Source organism: Ranitomeya imitator, chromosome 6 (genome assembly GCF_032444005.1).
Source record: "Ranitomeya imitator isolate aRanImi1 chromosome 6, aRanImi1.pri, whole genome shotgun sequence".
NCBI lineage: Eukaryota > Metazoa > Chordata > Amphibia > Anura > Dendrobatidae > Ranitomeya > Ranitomeya imitator.
In genome coordinates, this window is record NC_091287.1 from 514,660,717 (window position 1) to 514,681,744 (window position 21,028).

Sequence of the window (21,028 nt, forward strand, 5' to 3'; positions counted from 1 at the left end):
TAAGAAGACCCCCGACTTTTAAGAAGATTTTATATTTTAACTGGAAAAGTTGGGGGGTTGTCTTATATGCCCAGTCGTCTTATACGCCAGAAAATCCGGCATGTGGTATTTCATTTAGTGTAAAGAGCATCCCATAAAGCACAGAGATTTAAGATAATCAAAAAGATTTGCAGTATCTTAATCCTGCAGCCACATTGATAGTCAGTGGCTTTGAGTCTAAATCCATGAAAACTGCCTCCTACCTGCTGGAATAACCAGCGCCTCTTTTCATTCATTGCCAATGTCATAGTTGTTGCCTAATAATCAAGAGGAGCATTGGGCATTCACAGGGTTCTGATCAGGCAGGCATTGACTGCCACTGTGGCCACTAGACCAGGGTACCGTGAATTTTTTTGATCATCTCTAATATAGAGAATTAAGATAAGTTCATCAAAGACCACCTATAGACTATTATTTTTTTAGGTAAAAAACATAATGATACTTGCATATTTTTCATAGGCATCCAGAGAATAAAAAATCAAAATGGGTAGGCAATAATGATTAGCGAATGTGCTCAGATATGGTGTTATCCCAGCATGCTTGTGTGCTAACTGAGTGACTTCAGCATGCTCGAATAATATGTTTGTGTCCCCGCACTTGTTCGACAGCAGTGACACTTGCAGGGATTGCCTAACAAACAGACAATGCAGCCATGGCAACTAAAACATATTGTTTGAGCACATCGAAGACATTCGGTTAGCAGAGGAGCATGCTCTGATAATACCTTACCACCACAACATTCGCTCATCACTAGTAGGCAACAAAACAATTTTTAAAATATTATATCATCTGAACAAGCCAAGGCTAAAATCCTTTATAATATATTGCATTCCATTTTTTACATTTCCAAACACAGCCCTCGTTGTTTTCCCCACAATATGAAGACACTTCAGTGCAAACAGTAATTAACTTGCTTAACCTGGAACATTTTACCGTGCTCTGTACAAAAACAAGTTAATACGCTGCAAGTTTGATAGAAAAAGAAGGTGCAAATAAAGGTACCAGAGTGTGAAAATCACTATTATTGCAATCTCTTAACTTTTTTAATTGGAAATGCTAATATAATAACCTACATCCACTATATCAACTTCAATGACGAAGAGTTTTGAAGTCAATTTGTCCATCTTAATTTGTCTGTGTAACTTAGATAGCTGCAAACCATATTCTTGTTTAACCAACAGCTCATTTGTCTCTTCTGACGACTCCCTACATATGCATGATTAGTTTGGTTGAATGTGCATGTATTCTCATTATTGGAAGAGGAATACTCCTGGTCCTCTGGCAACTTTTAATCTTGCAGGAAAACAAAAGGACCAGATTTTAAAATGTCCATTTTCCCCCCAACATCATAAGTTGAGAGACTCCATACATAATTCCCATCACATGGTCCCATTATACCGGTCCCATCAAAATCTGCAGGTTTGACCATCTAATGTGGTTTTTATGACAGCTGCAACCTTCAGATCTCTTTTGATTTTACTGAACCTAACTTAATATACCATAGGAACTAAAAATATGAACCTATTAAAGACTTGTGACTTCCTTTAATTATAATCCTACTTATGTTGACCCATTAACATTGAAGGGGAAGAGATATCACAGTGATTATCTTATGCAATTTACTCACCAAACTCTTTAGGAACAGCTACAGAAAATACACAGTTATGGCCCACGCTGTAGTTTTTAGGATAGTTCGGTGATAACACAGTTCCTTCAGATCCAGTTGATCGGCTTCCACAGGGTGCTAGAAAAAAATGAAATGCTAAATATTTTCAAAGTGAATTTGGTCAAAAAGTAGAAAACGCAATTAAGTTTCATCGTTAATAGCTGATAGTTGCTGCCAGAACTCAATCCTAGACAGAGTTTTTAGTCTGGTCTACAATAATGCCCAACATCGTTGTCTGAAACTGATTTCATCCACTACCTATTTTTGGAATAGAAAGATTAGTTGTGTTGGATATTGGTTTATAGGAACAAATCTATACTATAGTTCTGCCACTGCGAGGAAGTCATAGTATATCGTTACAAATGTTAAAAAGATTGGGAGCCCATGTAGAACATTGATAGCCAAGTTGTGTAGAGCAAACTCGTCAAAGTTCAAGACCCCTAAATGACCACTTTCACACTAATGGGACCAATGGACAGGTGTCATGTTGATGAAACAATCTCTTTAGAGCCGTATTGGAAGTTAGCACTTAACATGATGTCAACATTTTATATTCCAGTTAGACCTCAACCATGATCACTCTTAAGGTACCGTCACACATAACGATATCGTTAACGATATTGTTGCTATTTGTGACGTAGCAACGATATCGTTAACGAAATCGTTATGTGTGACAACGACCAACGATCAGGCCCCTGCTGGGAGATCGTTGGTCACTGGGGAAAGTCCAGCACTTTATTTTGTCGCTGGATCTCCCGCTGACATCGCTGAATCGGCGTGTGTGACTCCGATTCAGCGATGTCTTCCCTGGTAACCAGGGTAAACATCTGGTTACTAAGCGCAGGGCCGCGCTTAGTAACCCGATGTTTACCCTGGTTACCGTTGTAAATGTAAAAAAACAAACACAAACACTACATACTTACATTCCCAGTGTCTGGTCAGGTCCCTCGCCGTCAGCTTCCCGCACTGATTGGTGAGCGCCGGCCAGCCGTAAAGCACAGCACATCGGTGACGTCACTGCTGTACTTTACGGCCGGCACTCAGTCAGTGCGGGAAGCTGAAGGCGAGGGACATGACCAGACACCGGGAATGTAAGTATGTAGTGTTTGTTTTTTTTACATTTACAACGGTAGCCAGGGTAAACATCGGGTTACTAAGCGCGGCCCTGCGCTTAGTAACCCGATGTTTACCCTGGTTACCCGGGCACTTCGGGATCGTTGGTCGCTGGAGAGCTGTCTGTGACAGCTCTCCAGCGACCACACAGCGACGCTGCAGCGATCGACATCGTTGTCGGTATCGCAGCAGCATCGCTTAGTGTGATGGTACCTTTATTTTCTTTCCTTACAAAGCATTACTTCTATAAAGATATTAGTCTAACAAACTGAGGTACTTTTCCAATTGACACATTTGGAGTGTAAAGCAGTGAGATAAGTTAATTACGACTTCAGATCTCCGTATGTCGCTCTACCTCTTGGGAGACATTTGAAGCAATTCAGCATTGTGGAGTTTATCAGCAAATCTGATTTTGCTACTGTGACTATTTGTTTGCAAGGGGTTTATATCCAACAGACAATAATCTCAGCATTGCTAAACTTCTCTTCTTCATGCTAAATCTACTTTAGTCTTTGTTTCCATGCAAATTAAGTTACAAAGCACACAGCTCTACGTACAGTAAATAGCTTTTAGTGGTGCACAGATACAAAACAGCTTGCCTTAAAATATGCTAATCTGCCTTCTTTTGAATCATGAGCCTCTGTTATATGAAATTTAAGAACATGTGCCATGATGGTGCTTAAGGAATTAGAAATAGAAGTTGTAAGGTATTTTATTCTTTCCAGTAAATAACATTGTTCAGAAAAACAAAGATGCGACAGTAAACCTAAATTTATGACCCGTATATCCATATTTAAGGAACAGCTGGACATCCCATTTTGTTGCATAATAAGCTTATTATTATCATTGTATAGAACTGGAATATTTTAACTTTAAATACTGTGAGGCAGTGACTCGTGTCACAGGTAGGGGTCGCTGTGTGTCTCGTCAGGTTGTGCATGGAGACGGATGAGGTCCATAGATGTGCATGGCAGTCACAGATTTCCAGTTCGGGTTTTACAGGTTTGTTTGTTAAAAACCCTGCAGTAAGGGAGGTATGGGTCTCTCAGGGGTCAGCTGAGGTGTCAGGTGCTCTGTCATCAAAGCTCCATCGAGACCGCTATATTCTTTTTATTTGAGGTGCAATGTCAGTGTCAGTCTGGTGTGTGCTGTTGTGCAGAGCAGAGGCCTGCAAAGCGCTGGCTGTGTGTGTGAAGCAGCACAGGCCAGTAGAGCCAGCAGTTATGGCAGCTGAATAGCCTGGCACTCGCATCATACACAGCGATGCAAGTCGTCCATGGTAACTGGTCTCTGATGTGGATATTCCTGTGCCCAGAGGTGGATGCCCTGTGCCCAAAAGAGTCGGATGTGGATAGTCCTGTACCCGGAGGTGAACCGGAGGTGGGTGTCCTGTGCCCAAAAGAGGACTGGCATGTGCAACAATTGCAAACAGGTGGATATGGTGCCCAGCTGCTATCCGAAGGATATCCTGGGCTGTGTACGGCTATGTGAGTAGAGTCTGTGATACAGCGGTGCAGGACACCCATGGGAATTAGTCAGAGGAGGACTGGCGTGTCTAGTGTCTGCATCATGTAAAGCTGTGTTTGGAAACTGTAATATGGCGTGCGCTCACCCCACGTATACTGGACGAGGAGAGGTCCGGCGTGTTTAGGGACTGCAATCTAAAAGCCATATGATGTGTAGTGCTATGAATTGGGCACTGAGACGAGATTCAACTGTGTGTATTGAACGTGTACTATAAAATGCTGTGCACCTTTTTGTGTGAAGTAACACATTAAAGAGACTTTTGTGTTTGAACTTTGTGGGTCACTGCCTCTTCACTGCGTATGATGCTACCCCAGCATTACAATACACACAAATAGCAGTATCACAGAAATGTTTCTCCTAACACAGGGTAGTTGGCATCTACCTCATGAGTTTTTTGTCTTCCTTAACACAATAGACTATAAGTTGAATTTTATCAAATTATGTGTTTTTTCAACCTTTAAACTATGAAATTATGACAAATCCTGCATCAAATACTATAATTACGCCCTCCTATGCATGATTAAAATGCTCCCTAGAGGCTTGTTGGACAGGATTCAAGGCCACTGTAGCTTTCTGGGCACACAATATGTTGACCATAAAGCACACCTCAGGAGTGTGTGGGATTATCATGGTTGTTTTCAGGTTTGTTATTGTGCCATATTATTTGCATTTGTTTTACTGGATTCATAAAGTTCCAAGGGACTTCAAAGTTTAGGAAATTTTTCATCTAATCAAATCCTAATCTAAATTTCTCCATACCTTTGTGATATGTTTGGAGAATTACTTTGCTGGTATGTTTCTTGCTTATTGGTATTGCAGACTCAGGGTTCTTTCAGAAAATCTATTTTACAGGCATAATGTGATAGGGTATGTGACACTGTGATTGCACAAAGGAAGACATTAATGAATCAATTATGTGACTGAAGGCAATTGATGTTTGACTTTACCTTATTTTTTAAATAAATAGCTACAGGGTTTGTCATAAATTTATGATTAGGGATGAGGAAACCCGGATGGTAAAGTTTGGGGACCATACCAAACATCTTATGTCCAGTAACAAAGAGATTTTTACTGTAGGTCTGGTTTTCTGTTCAAGTTCACCAGCCTAATAAAGCTTGTTGAAAGGCTGCAGTGTAGCCAGTCAATAAGGTTTTAAGCCAAACATTAGCATGGCTGTGATTGGCCGGTGCACCAAGTGACCCGGCCTGTATAAAGGCTGGATGACGAGTGTCACCATCATTCTCCTCCAATTAGTGTAGGGATAAGACACAGCTGGAGTGAGGGACAGATTCCAATTGAGCACACTGCAAAAATTCTGCTGTGAATAGTCTGTAACCCATATCTGTGTGAGTACTGTGCCCAAAGCCGTTGTGTATTCTGCAACTTATCTGTTGGTGTACAGTGCCAAAAGCCACTGTGTGTATTCTGCAACCCAAATGTGTTGAGTACTGTGCCAAAAAGCCATTGTGTGTACTCTGCAACCTATATCTGTGTGAGTACTATGCCTTTATGCTGTGTATTTTGCATGCACCCCGCACAGGTGGAAGTACTGTGCCTTTAAGCCGATGTGTGTATTTTGCAATCCTGCTTGTGTAGGTACCGCGGCCTATTGGCTGGGTGAAATTAATGCTTCTTTGGGTGTAATGTGAAAACAAGGTCTGTAGGTGAAATTTGTTATCAGCTTCTGTGGCGGAAATGTGAAAACATGTTTTGTGGGTGAAATTTTTAACCAGATTGCTGGCAGCATGCCATTATACACTGTGAGGACACTGATAAAAATGTTATGTTATTCATTTATTTCCTATGTTACCATGATTGCTATGGTGACAGAACCCAGATAGGTAATTTCCCTATCCATTTTTCTCTCTTTTGCAGACCCCTAGCCCTAACTCTGACCATTTTACAGCTATTTTATAGCCCTGAAGCTTGGGTACAAATTGACTTTTATGGGGTACAGGGCTCTGGTCAAATTCAGGTCCTGAATCAAACTTTTTAAAAAGTCAGTTCAAACCTGAACATCTATGGGTTTTCTCATCACTATTTATGATTGTTAAGCCTCTGACCACTGCAAACTCTAGGAATTCTAAGAATGGGCTCTAAAATGCCTTAAAGATTATGCAATACAGCTCTATTCATCATCAATGGACCGATCAGAGCTCTTATCTATTACCGGCAGATCTGTAAACAATACATTGAGCTGTTTTGCACAGTAATATTTAGCACTCATTCAACATAGATAGTTGGTGTATGAGTTTAACAATGCTCTTAGAAAAACTGTATAAGAATCCAAGGACTGCTAGTAGGATACATCAAGGACCTCATTTTTCATTTGAAGCTAACTCAAGCTGCAAGAGAATCGGCATTCTATTTTTTTTTAGTGAATATTGCTTCATTGGTAAGTCTCTTTAAAGGAAAGGTACCGCGTTTGTATATAATTAAAAAATCAATGTAATGTAGCATAACATGCTGTTAAAACCAAGTTTTGATTGCATTTCAAACATTTTTCATGTGTTATGGGAGTTTAAAGAAGGCACTGGGGGCTGACATCTTGCCTTCACAGTAGCAGCAATACACTACCAGTGTCATAATTCGGCACCCCATGGTCATAGGAGATAACAGACAGAGACAGATCCTATCTATTGCAGTAGATCTGCATATTTCCCATAAGGGATGGGGGCAGTGTTCTGGAATCACTGCGTTGAGAAACACGTGATGGTGTCTCCGCGGTGTTGGATGTTTTGGTCTCCCCGAGGCCAATCATCTGTGCCTTTATAGCCTTTTTACTAGGCACTGCTCCTAATAGCCAGATTCCTACTCCACACTGATGAGGGGCAAAAACCCCGAAACAGCTGTCTGTGGATGGATACCATGCTTGGCATAGGTGGCTTTCCTTCATAGGATGCTGCCCTTCCCGTGGTTGTTCCTTCCTGGGGAAAGGCCTGGCTATTCACTGCTTGCGTCGAGAAACACGTGATGGTGTCTCCGCAGCTTCTTTACATGCATATGCATATTTCCCATAAGGGATGGGGGCAGTGTTCTGGAATTACTGCGTTGAGAAACACGTGATGGTGTCTCCGCGGTGTTGGATGTTTTGGTCTCCCCGAGGCCAATCATCTGTGCCTTTATTGCAGTAGAACTGTCACTGCTGTGAACTGGGCATGCCTCTGTGGACTGCAAAATTCACAGTAGTGAGAGTGTTCTCCTGCCATATTCATGGAGCCCTTGGATCTGCTAACATAAGCAGTACTGGGTCAAGCAGAACAGATCCTAGATTGACAGCTTATGGGAGCAAAATGTAGGTGAAAGGTAGGGGCAGAATAGCAAAGACATCAAAGAGGAACAGTGTACCATTAGTATTATCAGAACAGGAGCTGTCTGCTGCTCAGCAGGAGTTGTGATTCATCCCTCAGTAAGAAAAAGATAAGGAGCTGGGGGTCTGCAGTGAATGGCCAGACATTGTGGAGGGGGTGAGAGATACATGTAATCTGAATGAGAGAGACTGATGGGAAAGAGAGACAGTAACTGCTGGTGATAGCAGATCACAGGGCAGTCACCCACAAAGTGGCGCTGCCCTGTGATGCTACTCTTCATTTCTCCCCAAGGATACTAGATCACCCAAAAGGGGAGGGAAATGGTGATGCTACTGCCCTAATTTTGCTGCTAACAGTAAAGCTGGTAAGTCTTACTAAGTCTAGTGGTAATTATATATATTTGTAAGAAAATATATAATAGTTTACATATAGAAATGTTTGCAAACATTGCATTAATACATTTTAATTACTATTTTAAGCTTAATTTCTCAAAAAAAAACCTACAAGAAAACTAGTGGCTTCTTGCCTTTAAGTGAATGATATGTATGCATCAGAAAAACTCATTGCAGGGATTGTTTATATTATAAGACTGGGTAAAACGATTCATAAAAGCAAGGGACATTCTGGCAGAATGCAAAATCTGGATAACAGTAGGTAACCAGAAGAAATGTGTTTAGTTCTACATATTTGATATCTGTTATCCACCTACAGAGAAGTGAAATTTGAATGATAAAGCTGCGTAGATCTTTTATTCATGTTAAATTTTCTGCTTTCCCGAAGACAAACTCTCACTAAACAGTCTGTATTATTGTTTTAGAAGTCAGAATGTCCAATGACCATCTAGTTTCTATAAACAACTTAATGGGAATGTAAGAGAAAATTACACATTTTAAAAATTAGATGAGAGTGATGAACATATTTCTTCAAAAACAACTTTTTTCTACAAAAATTCTACGTTTATTTTAAACACTAGAATATGTTCAAGAGTATCATCCCATTATCATCATAGGGCGGGCAAACTGATGACATCTCTTTCCTACATCTGAAAGCCAAGATCATTCAGTACAGTAACACTTTACATACAAGTAGGACCTTGTATGAAGCACCTCGGTCTCACCCTTCTCTCCAGAACATGGTGTTGTAGACCATCTCTTTTCTCAGAGACTGTTACAATCACTTGTGACCTTTCTATGTGAAATGATTCCCATTTATTTGAACTGACATAAAGCAACCACACCCTGGTGCATTGCCTATATACACTGCACTGCCTTTACAGGAAATGTGTGTCTCCGATATGGCTGTCAACAGATTAGCATTTAAAAATAAAAGTTAAATGGCCACAAGAATAAAATGTGACAAACATATTATTTCCCTATAGATTTCAATCTAATTAAGTAAGATCAAATACATGAGACATTGGGTTATTTCCAATTAAAGAAGCAAATAAAAATAATCATTTTTTAACATACTCACTTAGAAAATAAATTACCATTCTGAAACAAAAAGTCGTTGAGTTGTCAATTGTGACGTGAGGTCTATAATGTCACCATTTAGTTGCATTCACTAAATTAATGTGCATAACATGAATGTGCACCGACACATTTCACTTAATTCAACATATATTCCGGCTCATTTCTTTGGTTTTACTTTACTTTTTTGTACTTTGTGCATACCGGAGTGTGCATTTTTTCTATATAGCTTTCCAGGGGCAGGTGTTTAAACAGTCAGGTACGGGTCCTAGTGTTGAGCGATACCGTCCGATACTTGAAAGTATCGGTATCGGATAGTATCGGCCAATACCCAAAAAGTATCGGATATCGCCGATACCGATATCCGATACCAATACAAGTCAATGGGACATCAAGTATCGGAAGGTATTCTCATGGTTCCCAGGGTCTGAAGGAGAGGAAACTCTCCTTCAGGCCCTGGGATCCATAGGGATGTGTAAAATAAAGAATTAAAATAAAAAATATTGTTATATTCACCTCTCCGGCAGCCCCTGGAACATCACCGCAAGGAACCGGCGTCCGGCAGGCTTCTTTGTTCAAAATGAGCGCCTTTAGGACCTGCGGAATGACGTCGCGGCTTCTGATTGGTCGCGTGCCGCCCATGTGACCGCCACGCGACCAATCAGAAGCCGCGACGTCATTCCACAGGTCCTAAAGGCGCTCATTCTAGGAATTTATCTGAGGAATGACGTCGCGGCTTCTGATTGGTCGCGTGGCGGTCACATGGGCGGCACGCGACCAATGAGAAGCTGCGACGTCATTCCGCAGGTCCTAAAGGCGCTCATTTTGAACAAAGAAGCCTGCCGGACGCCGGTGACTCGCGGTGATGTTCCAGGGGCCGCCGGAGAGGTGAATATAACAATATTTTTTATTTTAATTCTTTATTTTACACCTCCGATACCGATACCCGATACCACAAAAATATCGGATCTCAGTATCGGAATTCCGATACCGCAAGTATCGGCCGATACCCGATACTTGCTGTATCGGAATGCTCAACACTAACGGGTCCTGCTCTATCCTATCTATTGAGATCTTCTGGCACTTAGAGAGGTTTAATTCCGAGAGAAATGATTGGGTACACCTTGTTGCGGTGGGATGGCTTTTACACTTTTTTGATCAAAATAGTGTCAACCAAATACCTTATGTTATTTATAGGAACTATTACTATTTACTTATTAACTTACTGCAGAACATTTTCCTCTTTTTCTTTATATCCCAGGTTATGTTTGTTAATGGCCCCAGTGTGAACATGCACCTATACATTGCACTTATGTCAACATATGTTCCAGCTCTTATCTTTGGTTTTGATTCACTAGTCGCTGTTTGCTGCCTAGGTGTATGATATGAGCTAAATTGTCTAAAAAGTGTACATGTCTTTGTTAGGCTCTTTTGAAGTTTTTATAGTAAAACAGTAAATTTAGAGGGTAACTAAATCACAGTACACTATAAAGTCACCCAAAACTTTAGGTGTAATAAATTATTATAAAAACTTAGCTATAAAACAATAGTTCAGGTGCGCATAGACTTTCGCAGTTTTAAAAGTGTTTACTAAAGCACACTGGCTTTGAGATAGTAAATTCTAGACATCACTTTGCCATATTAGCAAACTGCTTGCTTGCAGAAATAGCTTAATTAAACCAATTATGCAAAAGATTACTCTCAATCAATACACATAAAACAGGTTAACAGTAATTAAAAGTGCAAATGAACTATTTTTAACATCTGGGTGCTGCATTTGAAGCACAGATTATGCTCAATGTGTTTAATCAATTACCCGACCTTTCACATTGTGCTCAATGACATGACTGATACACAACTTCTCTAATTGGTGACAAAGTGCATGATGACAGATGTATTTGATTCATTTGTATGTGAATTGCAATGACACTTTTAGCACTTGAGATTTAAAAATCACAATAATTTTCAAGAATAGAAAAATAAAATCTAGGTCATCTTTATCAAAGCCTTATCACCCACAGTTAAGGGTAGCGTCACACAGTTGCACTTTTGTCGCTACGATGGTACGATTCGTGACGTTCCAGCGATATCCATACGATATCGCTGTGTCTGACACGCAGCAGCGATCAGGGATCTTGCTGAGAATCGTACGTCGTAGCAGATCGTTTGGAACTATCTTTCGTCGCTGGATCTCCCGCTGTCATCGCTGGATCAGTGTGTGTGACACCGATCTAGCGATGCGTTCGCTTGTAACAAGGGTAAACATCGGGTTACTAAGCGCAGGACCGCGCTTAGTAACCCGATGTTTACCCTGGTTACCAGCGTAAATGTAAAAAACAAACAAACAGTACATACTTACATTCCGGTGTCTGTCAGGTCCCTTGCCGTCTGCTTCCCGCACTCACTGACTGCCGGCCGTAAAGTGAAAGCAGAGCACAGCGGTGACGTCACCGCTGTGCTGTGCTTTCACTTTACGGCCGGCAGTCAGTGAGTGCGGGAAGCAGACGGCAAGGGACAGACACCGGAATGTAAGTATGCACTGTTTGTTTTTTTTTACGCTGGTAACCAGGGTAAACATCGGGTTACTAAGCGCGGCCCTGCACTTAGTAACCCGATGTTTACCCTGGATACCCGGGGACCTCGGCATCGTTGATCGCTGGAGAGATGTCTGTGTGACAGCTCCCCAGTAGTGTTGAGCGATACCGTCCGATACTTGAAAGTATCGGTTTCGGATAGTATCGGCCGATACCCGAAAAATATCGGATATCGCCGATACCGATATCCGATACCAATACAAGTCAATGGGACATCAAGTATCGGAAGGTATTCTCATGGTTCCCAGGGTCTGAAGGAGAGGAAACTCTCCTTCAGGCCCTGGGATCCATAGGGATGTGTAAAATAAAGAATTAAAATAAAAAATATTGATATGCTCACCTCTCCGGCGGCCCCTGGACATCACGCTGGTAACCGGCCGGCTTCTTTGTTTAAAATGAGCGCCTTCAGGACCTGCGAATGACGTCGCGGCTTTTGATTGGTCGCGTGCCGCCCATGTGACCGGCACGCGACCAATCAGAAGCCGCGACGTCATTCTCATTCCCAAAACTCCTAATTCTAGGAATTAAGGACCTGCGAATGACGTCGCGGCTTCTGATTGGTCACGTGCCGGTCACATGGGCGGCAGGCGACCAATCAGAAGCCGCAACGTCATTCGCAGGTCCTGAAGGCGCTCATTTTAAACAAAGAAGCCGGCCGGTTACCAGCGTGATGTCCAGGGGCCGCCGGAGAGGTGAGCATATCAATATTTTTTATTTTAATTCTTTATTTTACACATCCCTATTGATCCGATACCGATACCCGATACCACAAAAGTATCGGATCTCGGTATCGGAATTCCGATACCGCAAGTATCGGCCGATACCCGATAATTGCGATATCGGAATGCTCAACACTACTCCCCAGCGACCACACTACGACTTACCAACGATCACGGCCAGGTCGTATCGCTGGTCGTGATCGTAGGTAAATCGTATAGTGTGATGGTACCCTAAGGGTGTAACAATCACAGTCTCAGAGGGTATGACTGCAATCGGGCCCATGCGGGAGGGGGGGCCTGTCAACGCCATCACCTATTTCAGTTGTGTGTGCCCACCAGCTCAATGCACTGCAATACATGTAGTTTAGAGACATGCCCATTATGGGAGTCACATGACAGTGAAGTCATGCCGCACTCATAGCTGGCATGGTAAAGTCAGCTACTAGCCTCTACACTGGCTGTAGTAGAGGATCCCACATTCAAAGTGGAAGAGGGTAAGAAGAATCTTTTTTTAAATGTGTTGGAGATGAACGGCAGAACAGAAGACATTATGCCAGAATGGGGCCCAGGATGGGGGACCAGGATATACAATATAACAGGAAGGGTCTGAGGATGGGGGACATTATTACTGAAAGAGGCCCAGGATGGAGGAAAATATTATTGTACTAGATGGTGGCCCGATTCTAACGCATCAGGTATTCTAGAATATGCATGTCCACGTAGTATATTGCACAGCCCACGTAGTATATTGCCCAGCCACGTAGTATATTGCCCAGCCACGTAGCATATTGCACAGCCACGTAGTATATTGCCCAGCCAGGTTTGTCACAGGTGAAAAAATAAAAATTAAACATATACTCACCTTTCCGAAGGCCCCTTGCAGTCCACGGCAGCTTCCGGTCCCAGCGTTGGTATGGGCACAGGACTTGTGATGACGTCGCGGTCACATGACCATGACATCATGGCAGGTCTTTCTAGCGCAGGCGCGCAAGGCCTGTGATGACGTCGCGGTCACATGACCGTAACGTCACGGCAGGTCCTTCTGCCATACCATCTTTGCCACCGGAAACTGCAGCGGAAGATGGCGGCCAGCAGGAGCGGCTCAGCGGAATACAGAGGGTGAGTATAGCAGGTTTATTTTTTTTAAATTATTTTTAACATTACATTTTTTACTATTGATGCCGCATAGGCAGCGTCAATAGTAAAAAGTTGGGGACACACAGGGTTAATAGCGGCATAACGCGGTCTGTTACCACCGGCATTAGCCCTGTGTTAGCAGTGACCGGAGGGGAGTATGCGGGCAACATGCACTGACTGCTGGGAGTAGGGGGCGGCCATTTTTTTCCGGACTGTGCCCGTCGCTGATTTGTCCTGGCAGCCATGACAGGCAGCTGGAGAGACCAATCAGCGAATGAATAACCGTGACAGAAGGACAGACAGACAGAAGTGACCCTTAGACAATTATTTAGTAGATTATTGGAAGGGTCCCAGGATGGAGGACATTATACCAGGAAAGGGTCCAGGATTAGTGAAATTATGCCCGGAAAGGGCCCAACATGAGGGACATTATTACTGGAAGGGGTCCAGGATAGGGGACATTATTGCAAAAAGGAGACTATGATGGTGGATATTAGTACAGGAATATGCAATGGTGGGGACTTTATTACAGAATGGACCCAGTATGAGGGATATTATTACAGGAAGGGGCCCATGATGTAGAACAATATAACAAGAATGGACCAGGATAGGGACATGATTACATGGGGGGTGAGCACATATGTCTTTATAGGATTTTGAATGCTACAAGGGTCCATAAATCTATCCAAGATGCAGGTGGGGGCCGGGTCTAAATTTTACATCAGGGCCCATCACACTGCCAACATTAATTATGATACACGATTTTAACACTCTTCCAATTATCAATATTGTATGTGTGTTAGGGTTAACATAGAGAACAGAGCGCCCCTGTAGCAGAAACCAAATATGACATAAATGGTCCTCTTGTTCTCCAATGGCTCATCATAGAGCTGTGGTGGCCGTGGCCTTTACATTATTTGCCCACATTGTCTTGTTCTATCTCAGTGGGCTTCTACTGCCCATTGCCTGTTTGATAAGGTATATTAATGATGTACAGAGCTCAAAGAATTACAATATTTTTTTCTGTTCCATATTGAACACACCAGCCAGTAAAACCACTGGCATCAGCTGTGCCCAAGTTTGCATTTCCATGCTGTAATCTAGAAATGATGTGTTTTATTGGGAAATGTCGACAGAAATAATGACTTGTCATGCCTCCATTGAATGAATGTTTCATCTACATTCTTTAATTAGATCTTGTTCTTTAGTGCCGTCGTTCAGTGCCAAATGGTTTAGTATATTACACTGGATAATCTTCACAGGCATTCATAATGGAATGAGAATTGTGGATTTGGTTCACATCCCATAATTATTAGGTAGGCTTCAAGGACATTTCAAAGGGATACCTCAGGCCATGTTTCCAAGATTATTGTCCAAATGAAGCAGCTATTCAAGCTATATCTGTTGTTCATTGGACATATGCCATTGAGAGGAAAAAACCTGTAGACTTAACAAATATGACTTGTCATGCAAAAGGAACTGTCTTTGTGCACGCTCCTCCATTTTTGGAACGCCCATACTAGTTAATGAAGTTTTATGCATTCACTGATGCTGGGGCAGTGGTGGGTTCTCATAATTGTTGCCTAACTTGTTTGACAATAGTCGAAACTCCCAACTACAATATCTCGTGAACGGATCTGTGAATACAGAGGAGGGTTATCCTGTAAAAAGTAGCCATCCATAATTTTCTTTGCTTCCTCAGTTATTTGTAGAAGTCGTGCTGGGGGACTTTTTCCCTCACAGTGGCGTTAGTTTTCTCCATTGTTAAGATCTGCAACTATTGGACATTTGTGGCATATCTTGTGGACATTTCACATTAGTTAAAGATAGTAATTCCTCTTAAAGGGAATCTGTCAGCAAACTTTTGATATGTTATCTGATGACAGTGTAAGGTAGCAGATGAGGCACAGATTTCAGGCATGTGTCACTTATTAGGTTATGTGCTGTTGTTTCCACACAATGAAGGCTTTATCACCAGCACATTATCACTGCTCGAACCACACCCCATCCTTGTCTGACCACGCCCACTCCTTTGATAAGAAGCTCACTGTCAATAGACTATATACACTGAAAGCTTTGGTGTGGGTGGGTTCAGTTTTCTGAGCTCTGCTACATGTAACATCTGAAAACTCTGATTGCGTGAGAACGGCTGCGCCTAGTAAATTAAGTGATACATCATTGGAATCAGAGTCTCTTTTCCTACATAAATGAGATTTTGAAAACCTCTGGACAGATTCCCTTTAAAGCAGTGGCAAAATGCATAAGGCTTAATGAGACATAAGGCTGAGAAATATTGATAACTTGCAACCTCCCCAGAACCTATACTTACTGGTAGTATTTCGTATTTTTTATTATACAAATAGTAAATAAAATGATGAATTATGCTTGTCAAACTTGTAATGGAAAAACTTCACAAATATATAAAGCAGAAAGCTTAAAGTTCTAAACTTATTTTTCCTTGGAAAATACATTTTAGAATTCTTAAGATGACACCTCACTGTATAGTACACCCTGCCAGAAAATGCTTCACAGCTGTGAAGGATATCATGACTTCGCTCCTTAATTGTATTCTTGACAGAGTACCAACTGTGCTAATGTCATCTATCATATTAAAAGGATTCAGTGGCATGAACTGAAGCCCTGCATAAAAGCAATCTACACAGCAAGGGACTTCGTGTGTGGAGATCAAATGGGTAAAACCAACCTGTCGGAATTTATTAACAATACAACTGCAAATTAATTCAATTCCCTCTCCCCAAAATTTTAATATACATTTTTTTACAGATATTATACTAAAATCTCCATTAGAGATAAGATAACTGGTGGATTAAAGAGGATTTATCACCTTTATTATCGGTCCACAGGATCGCAGTAAAATAAGTGTGTATGGAGCAATGGTCAAGTATGTGCTTCTCGAACATTGCTCTATTCAAAGGGTCCAGATCCCTGTTCTAGTCCATTGTTGGCCAACCAATTTCTGTATTGATCTATATTGTGGGTTCTGTCATAAGCAAAAGCTAAAACACTGTGTTCAATCCATTGCTCAACAAGACAATAGTGCACATTGGGATGAGCCATGGTTCCTGCAATGGTTTGTTCAATAAATGAGAGAAATAAGTCAACATGTAGTGTTATCTTATTAAGAAATAAGCTATAAATGATGTATACTGAGCAAAGTCTCCAGATATAAATCTAACCTTCAGACATGAATGTCACCAAGGTCCTCCACTTACCATGTCTCATTTATGATATAAAATAAGTGAAATTCCTATATTCCTATAATTATTCCTAAATTACAGAAGACCTTTTTCCGGCTCAGAGTTAAGTCCAAGCTGCAACACACTGGAGGAATATTACCAATAGTGATGAGTGAGTATACTCATTGTTTTCCCGAGCACGCTCGAGTGACCTCCGAGTATTTATGACTACTCGGAGATTTCGTTTTCATCCCGGCAGCTAAATGAATTACAGCTATTAGCCAGGCTGAGTATATGTGGGGGTTGCCTGTTTGCTAGTGAATCCCCACATGTTCTTAGGCTGGCTGGTAGCTGTAAATCATTCAGCTGCCGTGATGAAAACTAAATCTCGGAGCAGTCATAAATACTTGGAGGTCACACGAGCGTGCTCAGGAAAACCCGAGCAACGAGTATACTCACTCATCACTAATTACCAGATCCTGCTCTTCAGGGGCTTGGACTTTCTCGAACTGATGCCAATGTTCTTCTTATCTGTTTGTGATCTGCTCTGCAAAAATCTACTCTTAAAGGAGTGCTTTTGGTTTGCTGCTACATCTTCAATTCAATAAGGGTTTAACCTCATTTCAGTTGTTTGTTTTTACATGTAAAATCCCAGAGAGATTCACTTGGTTGAGTGTTACAATATATTGTCATAAATGAAATCAAAATTGTAGAGGCCTGGATGTCTCTGTTCTCTCATGTTTAGGTCAACAAGGCAATGGTCTTGAGCAAACATGTTCCTACTGCATGAAATGCTTTGTGAATGCTTAAAATGAAAATTATACGCAATTAAATACAGGTAGGTACAATGACCTTAAAGTATGGAGGCTGCATTACAGAATCTTCTTGTTAGTGTCTGCCGAGTGACTCACTAGGAAGTGTCTTCCATTGGACATTGACAAGCCAGAGCCAAGGAGTAAAGTTACATGATGAGGAATAAGTGCTATGATAGAAGGATGAGTCACCAAAAAGATATGAGTGGTCTGAATAAGTCGGAAAAGTAATTTCATAAGTTTGATGAGTAATTGAACATTTTAAATTAAAATGGCATATTATTGAAGGATAATTCCACTTAGGAAATGAGTTTGACTAATTAAAATCATTTTGCTTGGTGCTATAACTTACTGGAATAATTCTAAACACTTGACTTAAAGCTTCAATATTTTCTATGTGAAGGAGATAATATTTTCTATATATTTAATTGAGCATGACTGAGCTTTTGACAAGCTCTGTCATATTAGGGCTTATGGACAGTGGAGAAGAGTGTAACCACTTTAGAACACCTCTAAAGGTACCGTCACACTAAACGACGCTGCAGCGATACCGACAACGATCCGGATCGCTGCAGCGTCGCTGTTTGGTCGCTGGAGAGCTGTCACACAGACAGCTCTCCAGCGACCAACGATCCCGATGTCCCCGGTAACCAGGGTAAACATCGGGTTACTAAGCGCAGGGCCGCGCTTAGTAACCCGATGTTTACCCTGGTTACCATCCTAAAAAGTAAAAAAACAAACGCTACATACTTACCTACTGCTGTCTGTCCTCGGCGCTCTGCTTCTCTGGTCTGGCTGTGAGCGCCGGGCAGCCGGAAAGCAGAGTGGTGACGTCACCGCTCTGCTTTCTGGCCGCTGTGCTCACAGCCAGACCAGAGAAGCAGAGCGCCGAGGACAGACAGCGGTAGGTAAGTATGTAGCGTTTGTTTTTTTACTTTTAGGATGGCGTCACACACGCCGATTCAGCGATGTCTACGGGGAGTCCAGCGACGAAATAAAGTTCTGGACTTTCTTCTCCGACCAGCGACAGCACAGCAGGGGCCTGATCGCTGCTGCCTGTCACACTGGACGATATCGCTAGCGAGGACGCTGCAACGTCACGGATCGCTAGCGATATCGTCTAGTGTGACGGTACCTTAAGGCCAGAATAGGAAGCTGCTTTGCAAGGATTTTATCCTAAAGTGGTTGTCACATAAGCTGCATATATCAGGTATCCATAGGATAGGTGTTAAATATATGACATCAGTGGGTCCAAACACTGAGACATCCACTAGTCATAAGAATGGGGTGGCACAATTTTTCCTGCATTATTGAAGTGATAGTGACCATCTGGAACCACTTCTTGATAAATATCCATTAACTGTTTACAGTTATTTTAGATTAATTTGGCAGAGGTCCCACATGCTCAATAATTCTTCATTCCCAAAGTAGGCTTCGAACCCTCCATTTTCAAGAACAGTGGTGGTTGAAGCAGCAACACCTTATGCAATAATATTTTTATTATCTAGTGTATGGATCAGTAATAACTACAGTTTATGAGACTGAGACAACTCCTTTACGCAGTTTGGGATCTCCGTATTTTTATTCCGAATGGGATTCGACAAAACATCAAATCATACTCGGCCATGCGCATGTCTGACTTTTTCCTTGGACAAAGTCTGACAGAGGAAAAAAACACAACATGCCCGAGTTTGATCTGATATTAGGATCGCCAGGCAAATCAATGAGTCCATGAAAACCATCGGACTGCATTCAGATGACAGAATGGAGAAGATGGAGACTTTTTTTGTCCATCTTCTCCTCAACTGAGGGAATGGAGTATACTATGATGACAGTGATCAAACTCTGATCAGAGTTTCAACAGAGTGTGATTTATAAATCGTCCTGATACTCTTTGATCAGATAATATAGGCTTGTCTACATCTGCCCTTACAAGGAGGAATATACAAATGACCATGCCTTCTGCCTGGAAAATAAGCTGATTTCTTGGGCTCTGAGGCTCCATATATGTCAGTATGTCAGTGGCTCCCTTTTGAAGAGTTGATTGTTGTGAGATTGAATCAATTATTATGTTGCCATCACTCATCATAAATAATAGTCTGAGTTTTTTGATATTTTAGAATGAACTCCTTCACCCCAAAGCCTGAGTTCACAGCCACTGGGTCTCCCGACAACTGCATGGGTCGGAAACCTCATTGTAAATTTTGAGGGACGTTTTAAGGTTACTGGTGTTTCTAGATGCTAGAGCACCTGTCCCCTATGAATTAAGGTTACCTTGAGTGTGTATTTTACCGTATTTAAAATGTTTGGTGGAACCAAACAAACCTGAACATCTATTGGTTTGCCCATCTCAAGTCTGGATAAATTCTTCCTCCATAAGTACAAACTCTTCTGTTGTGAAATAGCATGCAACATGATATATTTAAGGTTGTCTAACGATCTTATAAAAAATATGATGATATATCCTAATATAAATCTGAAACTAGAAAGCCTAGACATATCACCCTGAAAGTGAAGGGAAAAAATAAAGTAACATTTAGTAGTATCCACTGCCACCATGTAGTGTTTTACCTTTTGAGGCAATATGTAGGTAAATGAGGCAACGTTGACAACATAACTAAATGTTGTGATCACGATCACTGTATGTCTGTGATCCTTGGAAACTAAATATATTTATTCAGTTGTGATTAGTGGGTAACTTAATAGTTACAGTCTATTAACAAAATGTTCCCATAGGAGACTTTTACGAATAAGATGTCATGTGTCTGAACATGAAGATTTAACTTGAGGAAGAGTGGATATAAATCTGCACTGCCCGAGATCCAATGTACGATGAGAGTCAAAATTAACATAGATGTGTTTTTTATTTGTCAACGCGTTTGGAAGTGTTTATGCCTCTTCATTCGGACAGCCACAATTACTGATGTGTGGATGACACATTGATAAATAAAAGCAGGCGATATACCATTTTCATCTCTCATCATACATTAGACCGCGAGCAGCACAGATTTATATCCATTCTTCCTCCAAGTTTGAATCTCATTATTTGTTTATTTTGTTTTGCCTTGGATAAGACCCTATTGCGCTTCTTCTCATTCCAGTTTTTAATTCATTTGAACATAAGGAATAACACTATTCCGTGCGATTGTATGAACTATATCTCCTTCCTCTGTAGGATATATTTAGAATGTTCCGGAAATTATTTGGTGGACACTGAAGTAGCTTAAAGAGATATAAAGAAATTCTACTATGTCTCAACATAAAACATGTTCAGAATCAGCAGCTTAAATGACATTAATCAGAAGTACCGAGCAGTGTTGCTGTGAATCTATCTCTGCACCATAGCAAAACAGCAGCACCATCTGTGTATATCTCTTTGCCTCTCTTTCTCACACTGCTTCTTTTTCCTCCTTTCCCAATATTTTTTTATAGTCTAATAGGCAG

The 21,028-nt window shown here is 41.4% G+C and overlaps 1 protein-coding gene across 1 annotated transcript in view; it reads right to left on the reverse strand.

Annotated features, from left to right (window-relative positions):
* The window catches only part of CSMD3 (CUB and Sushi multiple domains 3), a 2,093,798-nt gene that overhangs the window by 594,949 nt on the left and 1,477,821 nt on the right, over window positions 1-21,028 (reverse strand). Inside the window, exon 32 of the mRNA XM_069731799.1 lies at window positions 1,667-1,783. Within this exon, the coding sequence (XP_069587900.1) occupies window positions 1,667-1,783 (117 nt within the window). The remainder of the gene's footprint in view (window positions 1-1,666; window positions 1,784-21,028) is intronic.